At 44.8% G+C, this 17,620-nt stretch overlaps 1 protein-coding gene across 8 annotated transcripts in view; it reads right to left on the bottom strand.

Annotated features, from left to right (window-relative positions):
• Positions 1–12,599, bottom strand: part of LOC306657133 (uncharacterized protein) — a gene marked incomplete at both ends in the record, with an annotated part of 516,259 nt that extends 503,660 nt beyond the window's left edge. For 2 of the 8 annotated variants that reach the window (XM_079132873.1, XM_079132875.1), the window contains one exon: positions 12,148–12,599. In XM_079132873.1, the coding sequence (XP_078988999.1) occupies positions 12,148–12,599 (452 nt within the window). Of the gene's footprint in view, positions 1–12,076 lie in introns of all 8 variants that reach the window. The other 6 variants (XM_079132876.1, XM_079132872.1, XM_079132877.1 and 3 more) reach the window with 6 other exon arrangements.
• Positions 12,600–17,620: the final 5,021 nt, after the last annotated feature.

Genomic DNA, 17,620 nt, shown 5'->3' with positions numbered 1-17,620 from the left:
AACAGGCGTTGTATCCAATTAAACATGGATGTTTCATTGGACTCGATTGACAATGACACACTGCCATTAGATGGGTTGTAGCGCTTTTGAATTGTAGTTGGGATACACGGGATGTGTGCATTTCAAAACGGTTGTGCACTCACAGAAGTGAAACTCGATACGGTCCATGTCTTTTTCTGGACAGCACTGGAAGGATACTCGAGCACTATGCCTCCAGGACACTACTGCACAACACCCGATTCCTAGATGATGCTTGCCAGTGTCAGTTGGTTCCACCTCATACATGTTTCTTGTCGCTGACATTCCTGGGTTCCTCTTGCTTGTACCACTGCACATGGAAAAGCAGAACCATCTGGATAAAGCAGCTGCCTCTGCGTGGACACCTCTACTTCATGTCCCGGTGACTAGTGTGAAGACCTTCGTAAGTAGTGACCATGGTCTAATGTCAAAGACCACCTCTCCTTCACTCCTCCAAGGCAGCATGTCACCCAGGCATGAGTAGACTGACATCTCTCTTCTTTGGAGTGTCCACCTTCGAAATCCAATATGCTCTCTGCAGTGATTACCCACTGGGTTTAACGAACCACAAGTGCATTCTCATCCTTAGAATTCTGATGGTTTGATGCAGCTGGGAGCAAGAAACGTGAAGAGCAACGTGAGATGTTCGGTCTGCATTGCTCAGTGCACGGTGTTCTCACCTCACGATCCTTTCCTCTCTTCTTCAGATGTCATCCAGGACATTTTACACGCAACGTGTGTTGTCAATCCGAACGGACCAAATGCATGGAGTGAGCACCAGAGAAGGAGGAGTTATCAACGTTGGCTCCCTATCAGGAGAACCTGAGGATCCCGTGAAACATATTCAGCCCAGTGCACATCTGTCACGGGCATTTTCTGACACTCCTCAAGTGATTGCAATATGCTCCCAGCTGTGAGCTCCACTGGACATGGGGCTCTGTGTGTCCATCCTTTGGCCTACCACAGCACTATACGCAGACACTTTAGCTCTGCTGAAATTGTTTGCTCCTCCTCCCAAACTCCAGACAGAACCCCTTCCGCTGGTAGTCACGGTCCATTCTACACCATGTTCTTTACATCCTCTGTCCCTCTTGTACAGCAAATGCAGTGAAAGTGTTCCCTATTCAGGACATGGAACACGTGAACTATTGCATGTTCCTCAGGATTGCCAAGAGATGACTTACACAAACAGTACCAGATTCTTCCAAAGCAAGTTTGATACCAATATTTGACGCAGCTACCCAACTCCATACTACATCTTCAGAGGACTGAAAATCAGCATCCTACAGTGATGCAGCCACACCAATGTTCTTGGCAGCACAATTCACAATAGCGAGATACACAGGCAAAGGTGGTGCCCTTCAACAGATGAAACATTCAAGAAACTGTGGTCTCCACACAAAGTCACCTTAGTGCACCATCACCATGGACGTCTTCAGGATTTCCAGGCCATAGGTGGATGATAATTGACCTCAGACAATCCCAATAAAGTCAATGTACAAAGTCTGTGCCAATACGTGGACACTAACTCACAAGAATGTTTGGTTATTGGGGGTAGAAGGGAAGTTCAGTCTATTCCCCAAAGATCAATAAATGGAAGGGAGCGGGAACAGGTAAAGGAAATACACTGGAAAAAATCCGGTGTCATTTGCTTTGGTCCACATACAAATACCGCACAACCATGTAGTTCCACAAGAATAGGGTGCTAGCTAGAAGACAGACATGTTCCATGTTTGTTTGATCTGTCCACATGGATTCTACTGTCGTCTGTCTCAAAAGGACACATGAAAAGAGGAGAAGAAGAGAGGTGGTGAATCTTGAGTGCTCACGACTAAGTGAAAGAAGCCATTCTGAAATGGCGCCCACTCTCTAATTCCAAACCCATCACCTAGAAAAAGCAAAAGTATGGTGACCATCCAAATGTCAGTGTTTCCAAGAATCAGAGTGTTGCAAGATATTTACAAGGAGAGAAAAGGGATTTTCCATTCAGTGAAAGTAGTCTATACACTACTGTCCTTGGGAAGGCAGGTGTTGTAAGTGTTTCTTCCAAACCACCAAAAATAACATCGCAAGAGGCTGAGATGGGGCTGAAGGGAGAGGCCGTTGCCTGGCATGCAGGAGGCCTTGAGCATGAGCCCAGCATTGAAAGCAAAGGTGAAACCTAAGGGAAGGATGTGAAATTTGGGTGACAATTACGTATCGAGTAGGCTCATCCGCCCTCACCAATCCAGCAGCGTGGTGGACGATAATGAAAAGTGGGGAAACCTGTGTACGTGAGGAGAGCAAGGGGATTCAGGCAACCACTCCACTTCATCTTAATGTTGCTGTGAAACCAATAACATATGCTAGAGTTTCATTTTGAGCAGAACAATCAAGTCTACTATCTAGAAGAATGGAGAAAATCAGAAAGAATGACCAGCAGAGCAGTGGTTTACTTTGAAAGCTCCCCAGATGGAAAGATCCACAGGGCCTTCTTCTCTCCGGGCTCTTTGTGAAAATTCAGTCTTCAACATGAGCATGGTCTCATAGGGCAGCCAAGTGGTTTCTCTCCGTCCACGCCCGATGCGCTGGCAACAAGTGCGGCACTGGAAGACATACCTTCTTCGGGAATGACAGTCTCTGAGCCTTGCACGTAGATGGTGTGTGCATTGGAAGCTTTGACTTGATCTTCATTGTGAGAAGGAATCAGCTGACATTCAACCACAGACAGATGGGTTTTCTTTGACCCTCACATTTTCGTTGTGTGCCTGTGGATTTGGGGTGAGGGGAAGAAAATCAACCTGTGAGGTCAGATGAAGAAGCTCAGCAGACACGAAGGAGAGCCGCCGCATCCTGGCAGCACAGCAAGTCAACAGACAGAGACAGGAAAGAATGTGGAGTTGCGGGAGGAAGCAGGAGCCTGGAGCATGTCAGTAGGGGGGGGAAATGAATCCCAGAAACAGGAAACTTGAGTCAATATGAGCTGTTCCACCACAATGACAAGACATCCCAAAGAGAAGGAAACACTTCCCTCAGAGGTGGACAGAGAGTGGTCTGTGGAAGAACGTGAACGTCATGCGGAAGCTCGTCTGTGCAGCCTACATTATCCTGAGGTCCTGGAGAGGGCCCTTGGCGGATAGGTTTCTGGAGAAAAGAGACGTCCATGACTCACCCCTTGAGCTTCCACCTTCCAAAACCTTGTGTATCCCCTGCAAGTCCTTGGACAGAGGTGATGCCTCATATTAGGCAACGGGTGGTGTCCTCCATAGAGTCTTGCCAGGAACGTGCGTGACACCTGGGTAACAGCCTTGCCATGCAGATTCGTGGAGAAAGAGTGGGGCATCCGGATGACTGTCAGCGTTCTCCTCACGCGCCTCCAGAAAGAATGATGGGACATGGAGAGTCGCCGTGACCCAAGAACCAAGGTGCCCATCGCCACAGAGAAGCAGAAAGCCACGCGATGCCTCAACGTGAGCGAGTGAGAGATGGACATTCTATTGGGAGGTGAGAGAGGGAGCCATGCAAGCTGAGTTGGCACACTTGAGGAAAAGGAAATCGTCTTCTCCATCCAATCTGGAAATGCACCCGAAAACAAATTCTGCTAACGTGATAATTGCACATTGACTAATCCAAAGGAGAACAAGGAAAGGGTGGTGGCAGGGAGACCAGGTGCCCCTTAGCAGGGTATAAAAGGAGATGTGGGGCGGCGAGATGCACACTCTCTCCAAACCCTCCTTCCTGATCCCAGCCTTGAGAAAGCCCACCCTCTGACACCATGAGCAACTGCTGCTGTGGATCCGGCTGCAGTGGTGGCGGCAGCGGCTGTGGGTGCTGCTGCTGCCAGCCCTGCTGCTGCTGCTGCTGCCCCTGCTGCTGCTGCTGCAGCCCCTGCTGCTGTAGCCCCTGCTGCTGTGGCTCGTGCTGCTGCCGGCCCTGCTGCTGTGGCTCCAGCTGTTGCAGCCCCTGCTGCTGCAGCCCCTGCTGCTGCTGCTGCCCCTGCGGCTGTGGGTCATGCTGCTGCCGCCCCTGCTGCTGTGGGTCGTGCTGCTGCCGCCCCTGCTCCTGCGGGTCCTGCTGCTGCTGCCCCTGTGGCTGCTGCTGCTGCAGCCCCAGTTGCTGTAGCCCCTGCTCCTCTGGCTCCTGCTGCTGCAGCCCCTGCTGCTGCTGCCCCTGTGGCTGCTGCTGCTGCCCCTGTTGTTGCTGCTGCTGCAGCCCCAGTTGCTGTAGCCCCTGCTCCTCTGGCTCCTGCTCCTGCAGCCCCTGCTGCTGCTGCCCCTGCTGCTGCTGCTGCTGCCCCTGTTGCTGCTGCTTCTGCCCCTGCTGCTGTGGCTCCTGCTGCTGACAGCCATGTTGCTGTGGCTCTTGCTGATTCAGCCCTTGCTGCTCTGGCCCCACTTGCTCCAGCCCTTGCTCCTGCATCCTTAGCCACTGGCGCCACACCTGCTCTCACACCACCCACTGCAAGCCCACCTGGTGCTGCCCCAGGCCCTGGGGCTGATGATTCTTCCACTCTGGTCTCTGTTTCCGATCCCTACAGAGAATCAGAATGCCATGCATTGCCTCAATGTGAGAGGGTGAGAGCTGGAAATCTAATTGGAGGTGAGCGAGGATGCCATGCCAGCTGATTTTTAACACTTGAGGAAAAGGAAATCGTCTTCTCCATCCAATCTGGTAATGCACTGGAAAACAAATTTGGCTAACGTTAATTGCGCATTGAGTAATCCAATGGAGAACAAGGAAAGAGTGTTGGCAGGGAGGCCAGGTGCCCTTCGTCAATGTATAAAATGAGATGTGGTTCAGCCAGAGGCAACACTCTTCAAAACCTCCTCCCTGTACACAGCCTTGAGAACCTCCATTTTCTGACAGTATGAGCAACTGCTTTTGTGGCTCTGGCTGCTGTGGCCAGGGATGTGGCTCCTGCCATTCCAGCTTCTGCCCATCCTCCTGCTCCAGAACCAGGTTCTGCTTCCCTGGCTGCTGTGGCCTCTGCTACTGCATCACAAGCACTGGTGGTTCTAGCTGTTCTTTTGGTGGCAGTGCCTCTGGGTGCTGCTGCTACCAGCCCTTCCCCTGCTGCTGCTGCTGCCCTTGCTGCTGCTGCTGTGTCTGCTTCCCCTGTTGCTGTGTCCGCACTTGCTGTAGCCCCTGCTGCTCTGACTCCTGCTGCTACAGCTGCCCCTGCTGCTGCTGCCCCTGCTGCTGTGTTTCCTGCTGCTTCCAGTCATGCTGCTGTGGCTCTTGTTAATTTAGCCCTTGCTTCTATGTTGCCACTTGCTCCAGTCCTTGTCCCTGCATCTTTAGACACTGGCGCCCTACCTGCTCCCACACCACCCGCTGCAAGTCCACCTGGTCCTGTCCCAGGCCCTGGGGCTGATGATGCTTCCACTCAGGTCTCTGCAGTATGTCTCTGTGCTGCCAGCCCTCTTGCTGGTAGCTGTACCACTACTTCATTCCTCCCCTCCTGTTTCTGCTTCTAGCTGCCCTGCACCCTCACCTGCCCTTTCCTCTTCCTCCTCATCCAACACACTCCAATAGACTTCCTGGAGTCCCGCTTGGAGTACAATTATCACAGTTCAATGACAACCTCTCCCTCCATTCCATAATTGGAGCATGTATGACATTCACATGTAGACCCTCCACCTCTACATTAACTAACATGTGTGTCCTCCTGTCTCACTTTGATGATATTTCTTCTCTAAACAGCAACAAACCGCAGCTTTCAATTGGAGATAATCTATGCCTGCTGCAGGAGCATTTTTCCTGCTCATGGAGGAAGACAATTTGGAAAGAAAGCCCCGAACCTCCCTGCCTGAGGACTTTCTCTGGATGAAGGGCAACCTCTGGACAGGAATATCAAGCCTCAGGTGTAGAGATGAACCAGTTAATGTGAGTTGGTACAGATGCTCTAGCTCAATTCCCCATGGATGAGTTCTTCCAGTTATCCCTAAATCTTCTACAGGAATGACCTTCACCAGCTCCAGGTATGTTCTGCTCATTATGTCCCTTTCTACTGCTCCCCATCACTCCTCTGAATCATTTTCCAAGTTCATTACAGTGTTTTCTGTTATCATTACCCAAGAACCTATGCGTTGTCAATTCCCTATACATGGATCTCTTCCCAAGAGCCCCCAGACTATAATTTATGTTTCTTTCTCTTAGTGGAATTCCCTTGCAAACATTTTCATAATATATTGGTGGTTGTCATGGGGTTAGTATGAAGCAGATTTTACAGTCCACTGAAATGATAAATCCTCTAAACTAATTACTATTTATTTCCAACTATGTCAGTTTCTTTTAGAATAGTCATGTTGAATCTTTTCTCCCAACTCCCAAAATGCTATATCAGAGGGATAGGATCCTAATAGCTAATAGCCCATTAGCAACTCTCTTCCACATGGACTACCATCCTTGGCTGTGGGTGATGAAACTGAGGGTAAGTATGTGCCTCTCTGTGGTAATTTTACTGGGATTCATTCAAACAGAAAATGATGCAAGAATTATTGTATGGAAAGATCAATAATGAAATGGTCTGAGCAGATATCTGGACAACAACATAAGACCCAAGTTAGTGCATTTGAAGCAGCAGAGTGAAATATGGTTTCAGTGAATTCCACTCTCATCTAAGTCCCCAGGAAATTTGAGTGTATGAGAACACCCTTCAGTCTCTGTGAAAGGGAAGGTCACTGAACCTCAGCACTCCTACTCCAGAGTGGCAGGGAGATGAAGGGCAGATAGGACAGAAAGCTCCAGATGAAGTGGCATCTACATCCAAGGACAATTTCCTGGTGAACAGAGCAGGTGAACTCTGTGAACCAGCTCCACTGTGTACTCTACTAGTTGAGGGTGGGGGACTATTTTGGTAAAAGTGATACTGGTTGAGAATCATATGGTCCATCACATCCCCCCTTTTTCTTTTCAGCTCACAAAAGCTGGTCAATCCTTTGCTCATTTAGTCTTAAACTGTTTTAGACTTTCATGTACACTTGTGTAAACACTCATGTAGATACTGATCCATAGGACTACATTTATGGCTCTACCATTTTTGGCCTCCTACATCCTATAGTATGTGACTCCACATTCTGTTCTTTATATCTTTAAATCCATGATGTGCATACCACCCTGCTCCAGTTGCCATTCCTAAGTGTCTTGATCCAAGTCTGTAATTCTCCTGCTCTTTGTCACAATGTAGTCAAAAACAAAGTGGACATTCTGAACTCTGCACAGGATATCAGATCTGATGAGCAAGAAAGAGGTTGTCAAAGGACACCTTGGCAAGATACCTATATCGCTAGTAATGACTGATAAGCCACACAAAGAGCCCACCACATTCGTACCTTGCTCAAGAGTTCCAGCTGGAGAATTCAAGGGGCACCTTCTGCTACATATCTGGGCATGCATCAAGAGAACAACATGGAGAAGCTAGGAAGGTACCACCCTTTGACCACTAGAGTCAGTTTTTTGATTCAGACTAGGATTGATATTTATTCTGGATAAGCACCTACCTTTTCAGCTTGCAGTGCCCCAGTCAGCACCATGATGTGTGAGTTCCAGAGCATTGACTTTAGCACTATGAAATCCTAAATGACTGCACCTGAGATCAATAGACCCAAATAGTCAAATCTTTGGGACAATGAATACATGACCATGGGATTCACTCTTCCTACTTTATTCAGCACTATCCAGACACCACTGATTATATACTGTGATGCCACCAGCTCTTGACACCATGGCTGTGGTGCCAGCTTGGAGTTTACAACTGTAAGGATGGAGCGCTATCCTTAAGGATGCAGTATACCCTTTGAATCAATGAATGTAATGTGGTGCTTTGCCCCCAATAGTTAGAAAACACTAAGACAGAAGTAAGACTTGTAAAGAAGAGTTGTGTCACTATCCTACACTCCCATCGATCCTTTTCATGAAATATGCTTCTTCCTGCATAGCTTAAGTTCTGTGGATACGATGTCCTGGCTCAACAAGTGAGAAGAATCCAGGGGAAATTACAATGAAAGCTATACCTGTCACCTTTTCACTTTGGGCATCTCAAGGGAGTCAAGAAGCCACAAAAGAATGCAGCTATTTCTCATTGAATGCAGCAGACCTCCTCCTCAGGAGAAGTAACAGTGCTGCTGCATCAAGGGATGAGAAGAAATATATTTATCACTAGATGACCCAAGGAGGCACCTGTGGCATTTCTACTCCCAGGTTGAACCACAAATGGTCAAGTGCAACACCAACAGGGCATTAATGACATTGTGAACAAGGATTCAGGATTCTCAGGATGAGACCTAGGTAATGCTACCAGATCAGACACCTAGATCAGTAGATGTGCTGTCCATTAACACTCCCAGGAAAACTCTCTAGTAATTGTGACTATAAAGTTTGAGAGAACTGAGAAAGAGAAATAAGTGTGCTGAGTGGATCATAGGACTTTCTGCATACATATCTTTTTATCTAAATGTCCCACATCTTCAAGCCACTGTGAGTAGACATGCAGTACATTCACACTTCTCACATGCTCTGTTCTGAAGGCAACTGTCCTCCGCTATAGATACCACTTCCTCTGGAGCTTTCTACCCTATCTGCACCCTCACTTCTGCCCTAGGCACACAACTAGTCACCACTGAAAGGGAGTGGTAAGGTCCAGCAATCTCCCTCTAGGGGGCCCAGGGCCGTGTTCCACTCCACTCTAGAGCTTCTAGCCTCTCAGGTTATGATATAATTCACTGGCATCTCATTTGCTTCAGTGGCCTTTACTACTCAAATTTGCTTCACATGGTTTCTTCCAGATTTCTCCTGAGAGTGTTTCTTTATAAATCATTCTTGCAAACTTTCCTCTTCAGGGTTCTGCTTTATGAAAATCCCAGTTAACACACATATCACAGGATGGCACCTCCTTACACACAAACACATCACACAGCCTAGGGTGGTGGTCCATTGGGGATGAATGTTACTAATGTCTGTGCCTTATCCCTCAGATAAGGAGATACCAAAAAGAAAGGTATTTAAGACTACTCTTTTTAAAGAAAGTAAAGAATTGGCAAGAAACATCAACTTGTTCCAAAGATTTACCAGATCCATAGAAAGTAAAGCCACCAGCATACCCTGACATCATGGTAACCCTCATAGTATGTGACTATTGTACCCAAAGTCACCCACACTGTGAATAGGAACATGGTTTTCTAGTCCAGATGCTCTTGTGAGCAGACCCAGATGCAGAGGATTTTTTTCACCAATCCACATTAAATTACCCAGTGCTTTTACCCCAAAGTCATATTCTATCATATTTCCATCTCTGTTGCATTGCTGGGCTCTTTCAAACCCCTATACTTTCCCATTTCATTATTTAAGTTGTTGATAAGAGCTCACTCTCTAGTTCTTCATTTTCCAAAAACACAAGAGATGAAGAGAAAGAATGGTAGGTAGAAAATTGGTTTCTAGATCAAAGGACATCCAGTGACATTTTTTCATTGTGAAAAAGTAATAAAAGCTTAAAGAATGAAAACAGGTTTAAATGGCTAACTGACTGTATTTCAGAAAATAAGAAATGCTGCCTGGCCATCAGTTGGGATAGATGAGTGAATGAAGGGGTAGATGATTGATTGATTGATGCATAGATAGGTAGGTAGGTAGGTAGATAGGTAAATAGATAGATAGATAGATAGATAGATAGATAGATGTTAGGTAGATTCTTTCACTGCGGTAGATCAAGGCATTCCCTGAAGGAGGCAGAAAATCCTTTCATTTTGCCATGTTTCTCCAAATACATGCTATTTTCCACCTTAGTATGGTCTTGGGGTAGTCACTCCTGTCTTAGATCAGTCTCTCTACAGACAGATTTAGAGAGCACAACTTTGTTGACAATCTTTCCATTAAATGTGCTCATAAAAATATTTGAAGATCATGCAATTAGGGTAGGGTGATTATGCTAAATGGCAGAAATGTGGTTCCTAGTGCTTTGAACGTGCTTGCACAAGAAAGCAACTCAAACAACATAAGATATCAGAGGCACTCCTAAATTGAAGAGTGATCATGAATGAAGTATGGTACACGAGAACATGAGGAGTAAATGTATCTAAATTTCTTGGAAGAATTTTTCGAAAGTATACATGTCCTAGGATTGTATTTACCTTCAACACCTTTGTGCCACATCTAATGTTTTCATCAAAGTGGCCCTGTTATTCCTGGCACTGTGTAGTAAAGCAGGTTGAGAACTGCTTGTGTAGAAATAGACACTGCATGTCTGTAAGAAGAAGTGGAAGCAATTTGTAATGACAAAGACTTAGGCATTTCACACTACAGTTACCTTAGCGTTAGTCCACACTTCCTGCCAACAATTTACTGACTTTTCTTTCTGAGGAAACTCTTGTATTCAAACACTGATGTGTGGAATCACTTGGGAGTGATATCAGTGAGCAACTTAACAAGAAGCAAGTCTTTTAAAAAGACTGAGGTTATAGGTCAGTGGTAAAGCACCCCTGGATTCAATCCTCAGAATCCAAAACAAAAAAATTACATACCTCCACATACAAATGCATGTTCACATGAGTACATGTAAAACTGGTAAAATCACAAGTTTTGTGGATTATACCAATGTCAATTTCTGGAGTTTGACATGTACCATAATTATGTGAAATATGACAATTGGAGGAAATTCAGTGTGGGGTCTGTGAAACCACTACACTTTTTTTAACTTTATGCAAATGAAAAGGTTTTAATGAGGTTAGATGGAGGTAAAAGTGAGTGTGCTTTTATTCATTTACTAGGCACCTTTGTCTCATTGAATTTTCTTGACAACCTGAGTAAGTGGGTATTGTGATCCTTTGTCTAAAGAAAAGTAATCCTAGGTTTAAAAAATTGAAGTAGTCTGTTTGTCATTGCTATAACAGAATGACTGAGGCAGGCTACTAATTTTTAAAAAGAGGTTATTTAGCTCATGTTTTTGGAGGCTGTATGTCTAAACAGCATTGTGCAGCCTCTTGCAAGGGTCTCCTTTTGTGTGCATTGTCTTGTGACAGTAATGGCAGATGTATGTGAGGGAGGAAGGGATTACATCTTCATATAAGAAACCATACAGTGACCAGGTGGAGCCAGACCCAAGGGTTTAAAACAATACCCTTTCAAAAACTCACCAGGACCCCATGAGAAATACCTTAATCCCTTTCAAGAGTGTTCCCTAAATTGGCCTGAGGACTTCCCATCTCTTGAAGGTTCCACACTATCTCTACTAGCACCACCCTTAGGACCAAACCTCCAACATGTGAATCTTTGGGAGGACAATATCTAACACACAGAAATGTCCCAATCATAACAAGGTATGTAGCACAGTGCTCCATTCCAGTTCTGTCCGAATTCTCAAGTCCTTCAGCTCTATAGTCTATACTGAACTTCCTCTATGTAAATAGGTTTAAATCAATTCAGAATAATTTGGGGGGAAGCAGCAGTTTCAACTCATACTTCTAAGGTTACATGTGTTAGCATAAAATATTCCTCTTTATAAACTTTATGTTACTATTTCTTCTGTCAGACTTTATTCTAGTTTGGATAAAAATCTAATGGGTGAATACCAATTTAACTTTTCAATTTTAAACCCTGCTGATAACTTGTACTCCTGTGACATGAAGAAAAGGAGACATAAATATGAACAGATCTTTTAATAAATCAGAAATAAGGAGACATGAATACTTTCAGTGTTCTGAGTGTTAAAAAAATTTTATTGAAAAACATCAATTTGACATGAAAATGGATCCCACAGAAAAATGTTGAGAATTTTTTTAAAAATCTAAATGTGGAACATTTGAGGAGTTTTATATTTTGAGTTAGAAGTAGGATTTCTGAAACAAATTAATGCAGAATTTGGCTGCATATTCTAAATTACTACTAATGGAAGGTTTCTGCAAAGTGAATAAATAATAACGTACAGATGAGGATTTTCCAAATCACTCCATGGATCTATTTGGAAGTTCATGATATCAGGAGGTCCACATGTTCTGTTGAATAGAACATTCTCTGCCTGAAGTGATGACCAAGGCAAGTAGCTTCACAGATCCAGATCAGGATATTCAGCAACAAGAACTGCCACAGTAGCTGGGGCGGCAGCAGGTGGTCCTGCAGCAGGTGGTCTGACAACAGCTGGGGCGGCAGCAGCTAGACCCACAGCAGCTGGGCCTACAGCAGCTGGACACACAAGAGCTGGGCCTACAGCAGCTGGACCCACAGCAGGTGGGCCTACAGCAACTGGACACACAACAGCTGGGGCGGCAGCAAGTGGTCCTGCAGCAGGTGGTCTGACAGCAGCTGGGGCGACAGCAGCTAGACCCACAGCAGCTGGGCCTACAGCAGCTGGACACACAGCAGCTGGGCCTACAGCAGCTGGACACACAGCAACTGGGCCTACAGCAGCTGGACACACAGCAACTGGGCCTGCAGCAGCTGGACCCACAACAACTTGGGCGGCAGCAGCTGGACCCACAGCAGCTGGGGCGGCAGCAAGTGGTCCTGCAGCAGGTGGTCTGGCAGCAGCTGGGCTGGCAACAGGTCTCCTGGCAGAGGCCTTGGTCACCACCCTGATCAGAGCAGACAGAGCCAGAACAGGAGTTAACCATGGTGTTAGAGGTTGGAGGTTCTGGGTGGGTTTGCAAATGAGTGTATTTCTTGAATCTGGAAACCTCCTTGCCCAGGCCATCTTTTATACCCTCCTCAGAGAACTCTTTCCTTGTTATTGTTTCTCCTAATAAGTAAACAATTGTTAAATTGGGCAATTATATTTTCTGAGTTGGATGGAAAACGTTGTTTTCTTTTCTGGATGAATTAGGATCTATCCCATTGACTCTTCCTGATGCATATCTGTGTGCCTTCCTTGGCATGCATCACCTTGTTTCAGATGCTGGCTAACTATTCTAAACTAAGTGTTGATTCTCTCTCCATCTTCTCTTTCCTGCTGAATCATCTCATGCTTCCTTCCTTGTGGACATTATCTATGTTGAAGATTCCAGCTTCTTCCACAGAGCAGCGGTCATGTGGAGGTGACATGTCATCCAGGAGTCATTCTTCCCCATCTATGGGTCATACCATGCTCACCATTTTTGTAGTGTTTTTAATGGAAAAAAACAGACTTGACCTAAGGAGATATAATGAAATCTCAGAAACATAGGATCTTAGCTGTGGAAGGCAAGGTAAAATCTACCAGTGTGGTCAGTTGTAACAAAAATAGTCACTGGGTAAAGATAGACTCAGACTATTGCCATTCCATTTCCTAGACTTGAATATACTGACAGATTTCCTCTTTTAAAAGGCAAATAGAAGAGCTGGGGTTTAACTTAGTGGAGAGCTCTTGTCCTAGCCCTTGCAAGGCCCAGAGTTCAACCCCTACCTTCACCAAAACAAATCAAGACAAGACAAATATGTATCTGGAATGGATATAGTCCTTCACGATTCACCACTGGAATTGGTAACAATGCTTGTGTCACTAAAAACATTTACATTTATACAAAAATATAATCTGTAGTATGACCAATTTTCTTTAAAGTATAAAGGAAAATATTGATAGAGTTATTACTAGTTGTTATTTAATAGTTAATAGTACTCATCTCTGGTTGATGGGATCATGGAAATTTTATTTTCTCCTGAATGATTTTCTTTGTCTTTGACTGTGTAAATGATTACTTGCTTTTCTTTTATAAGCAGAAAAAAGATTGAAAGAAAACTTTGTCATATTTCATAACCTTCACCATGACTTTCTAGGTCTGGGGGTTGGGGCATCCCTGATGTTCAGCCAATAGCACCTGTTCAACCATACTGGTTGAAATATTGAAATCTGATTGGTAAACAGACGTTGTCCTGAGTTCCCTGAGTATTCTGAGTATTCTCCTCAATACCACATCCTTGTGATCCAGCAAGAAAGGGTCAAGACCAAGAAACACAGAGGGGGCTTCAGGATCCTGCTTTAGGGTTAAGCCTGATGTTCACTCTGATTATCTAATGACCTCATATTACTGGGTTTTAAATACTTTGGATTTTGCTCCTGCCATAGGAAGATGATGCACAAACCCAAGTCTTCCTGCCAGTACATTTCACGAAAGATCATTCTACAAAGTCACACACCATGAAGCTGCTTGGTAGATGGAGAGTGATACCTTGGCAAGAGAAAAGGGGCTTGGTGTGAACTGGAAGAGGATACCAGGGGGTCTTAGACAGGAGGCTACTTGGAAGGTCTGGGGAGGAGCCTAGACCTTCTCTTTCTATTCTTTTTTGGTTGTTTTTTTTTTTTTTTTTTTTTTTTTTTTTGTGGCAATCCTGATGCACAGTGAGGTTCAGTTCCTACACGAGGTCTGTCTGAAAAATACTAGGAGAGGGGGCTGCTTTACTTCATGTGCAAAACAAGCACAAAAAGTCAACAAAAATGAAACAACAGGAAAATATGTTTCAAATAAAAGAACAAGGGCTTCAGGATCCCAGAATGAGAGGCCCAAGTTGGGCCTGGGGCCGCAGCCACTGGAAAACTTGGAAAAGATGGAAGCAGAGACATTTATGTACTGTCAAAAATAGAGAAGGTTAATCCGGGTGTTGATGGGGCAGAGATTTGTTAAGGTTTCAGGGAGTATGAGTATGTGGGTACTTCCCTAGAACCCCCTCCCAGCTCACTCCAGCTATAAAACCAAGTCTCCAACCTCTGCCCAGAAGTTGAGCCACATCTTGAGTTTTCCAACATTTTCAGCTTCCACCAGAAGGATTGTCTCCTAAATCCCTAGCTCAGGGAGTGGCTGGGACTCTGTATTTACCAGTCCTCTGGGACAGAGGTGGCTTTAAACAAAACAGGTGAGCACTCCTGTGTTGCAATTCACCAACCCCCATCCCCACCCCATCCCCACTCCAGACTTAGCTCAGAATAAGCAGGCAATAACAGCAAGTCCCAGTCTCTGGGAGTGTGGGAGGGTTGACAACACACTTTCCCAGCTGCTTTACCAGGGTCAGTCCTCTTAATTAGCCTGTGCCTAGGAACTGGCAAGGAAGGTAGTCAGGGCAGGTCATGAATAAGATTTCTGCTTCCTGCCAAATCCTAAGACTCCAGTCTGAGAGGAGTTTGTGCACACATCAAACACTCCAACTTTTACAGCTCCCATCAAAGGGACTGACTCTTAAATTAATATAGTGTTGGGAGCTGATGGTGCGCTCCATTTACCATTCCAGAGTCCCAGGGACCACAGACATTCAAAGAGGTGATTTTAAACAGGAGTACTACCAGTGGCTATTTTCTCTAGCTCAATTCAGAGCTAGCAGGCAACAATATCCAACTCCCAGTTTCACACTAAAAAGGGATTGACTGCATATCTTCTTGACTTCTCCAGTAGCTGCCCATGTCGCCAGGCTTTTAATTAGCCTTCACCTTGCTCAGAACTGATGTGACATAATTAGGAAGACTGTGAGAGCCTAAACAACAATGGGTGGGCAGGCACTTCCTACAGCCCCTCCCCTTGGGTTCTGTGGGAATAGATCCAAACCTCCAGTTAACCTGCCTCTCTCTGAGAGCTGAGGGTGTGTGTTTGGCATGGCAGTTGGTATTTCCCTGGCAGTGACAAAGAGCAAAGCAGACAGTTGTAAGAGTGTACAGACAGTGCAGGCATTTGGCAAGGATCTTCTACACAGCTTAGTGAGAAGCAAGAGGGAGTTAAAAACCAGCTCCAAGCTTGTCCCTGAGGAAAGAAGAAAGTGACAACATGTCCAGTACCCCAGCTCTCCAGCTGCTCCTTGAGGGACTGGCTTTTATCTTCTATCTTGGGACACCAACAAACCTAACACACTCAAATCTCCTGGGGCCACTAAGAACTAAAATAGTGGTTTGAACAAACACAGAGCTTGAGATTCACCCAGAGTCTGTGGCCAGGCTGCTCAGTGAGTTCAGCTCCCACACAAGGTCAGTCTGAAAAAAGCAGGAGAGGGGGCTGCTTTACTTCATGTGCAAAAACAAACACAAAGAGTCAACAAAATTGAAGAAACAGGGAAATACGTTCCAAACAAAAGAACAAGATAAATCTCCAGAAACTGTTAGAAGTCAAAAGACCAAAGCATTAAAGTGACTCTAAGTTATGTTTATGGATATATAATGCAAACAGATGTAAACTGGCACATCAATCGCTTAATGTGGGAGAAGAAGAAATAAAGGTGGAGACTTCTTGTGTGCACATAAAGTTGTTGAGTTAAAACAGACTGCTGTAATCATGAGCTATTTTATGTACTACAAAAAAAAAGAGGTTACAGGAAACAGAGAGAAAACTGAAACATGTGAATTTAAAAAGCCAATTAAACATAAAAGAGGTGGGGGGGGAATAACAGAATGAATCAAACATCATTACCCTATGTAAATGTATGATTACACAAATGGTCCACCTCTACTTCATGTACAACCAGAGAAACAAGTTGTACCCCATTTGTTTACAATAAAAAAAAAAACATAAAAGAGAACAAGGGTGCAAAAAGGACAAAATAAATATGAGACAAACAGAAAACAGTTAACAAAATGGCTATGGTAAGCCCATTCCTATCAATAGGCATGGTGGTACATATCCTAGTCCCAGCTACTCAGGAGGTTGAGGTGGAAGGATCATGAGTTCAAGGCCAGCCTGGACAGCATAGCAAGGCACCTCTCTCTCAAAAATAAATAAATAACTACTTTAAATGTGAATGGGCTATCTTCCCCAATAAAAATATACGCAGTAGCTAAAAGGATTTAAAAAATAAGATTCTACTGTATGCTCTCTAAAATAATCTTATTTTAGATCCAAGAATACATATAAAGTAAAAGTGGATGGATGGAAAAAGATATTACATGTAAATGAAAATCAAAAGAGACCAAAAGTGACATATTATCAGATAAAGTACACTTTAAGTCACAACTGTCTCCAGCTGTGTTTCCATGCACCTGTAGGCCCAGCTAGTCGGGAGGATTGATTGATGTTTTAGTCAGTTTTTTCACTGCTGTGACTGAAAAACCCAACCAGAACAAATTTAGGAAAGGAAAAATTTATTTGAGAGGCTCACAGTTCATGGTTTCAGAGGTCTCAATCCATAAGAGGCATGCTCCATTCCTCAGGGCTCAAGGTGAGGTAGGACATCATGGCAGAGAGTGTGGCAGAGGGAAACAGCCTTCTTGATGACCAGAAGGCAGAGAGATAGCCAACTCTCCAGATACAAAATATATACCCCAAAGCCGTGCCTTCAATTCCCACCTCCAGCCATACCCTACCACTTCAGTTACCACTCAGTTAATCCCTATCAGGGGATTAATTCACTAATTGGGTTAAGACTCTCACAACCCAATCATATCTCCTCTGAACCTTCTTGCATGGTCTCACACATGAGCTTTTTGGGGGACATCTCACATCCAAACCATAACTCTTGAACTCACAAGTTGGAGCCAGCCTAGGCAACATGGTAAGAACTCTCATTAAAAAAAGGAAGGAAGGAAGGAAGGAAGGAAGGAAGGAAGGAAGGAAGGAAGGAAGGAAGGAAGGAAGGAAGGAAGGGAAGAAAGGAAGGGAGGGAGGGAGGGAGGGAGGGAGGGAAAGAAAGAGAGAGAGAGAAAGAAAGAAAGAAAGAGAGAGAGAGAAAGAAACAAAGAAAGAAAGAA

Source organism: Sciurus vulgaris (assembly GCF_902686455.1).
Source record: "Sciurus vulgaris genome assembly, chromosome: 3".
NCBI lineage: Eukaryota > Metazoa > Chordata > Mammalia > Rodentia > Sciuridae > Sciurus > Sciurus vulgaris.
The sequence above is the reverse complement of the archived record's forward strand: the minus strand, read 5'-3'. Positions and strand labels throughout refer to the sequence as shown.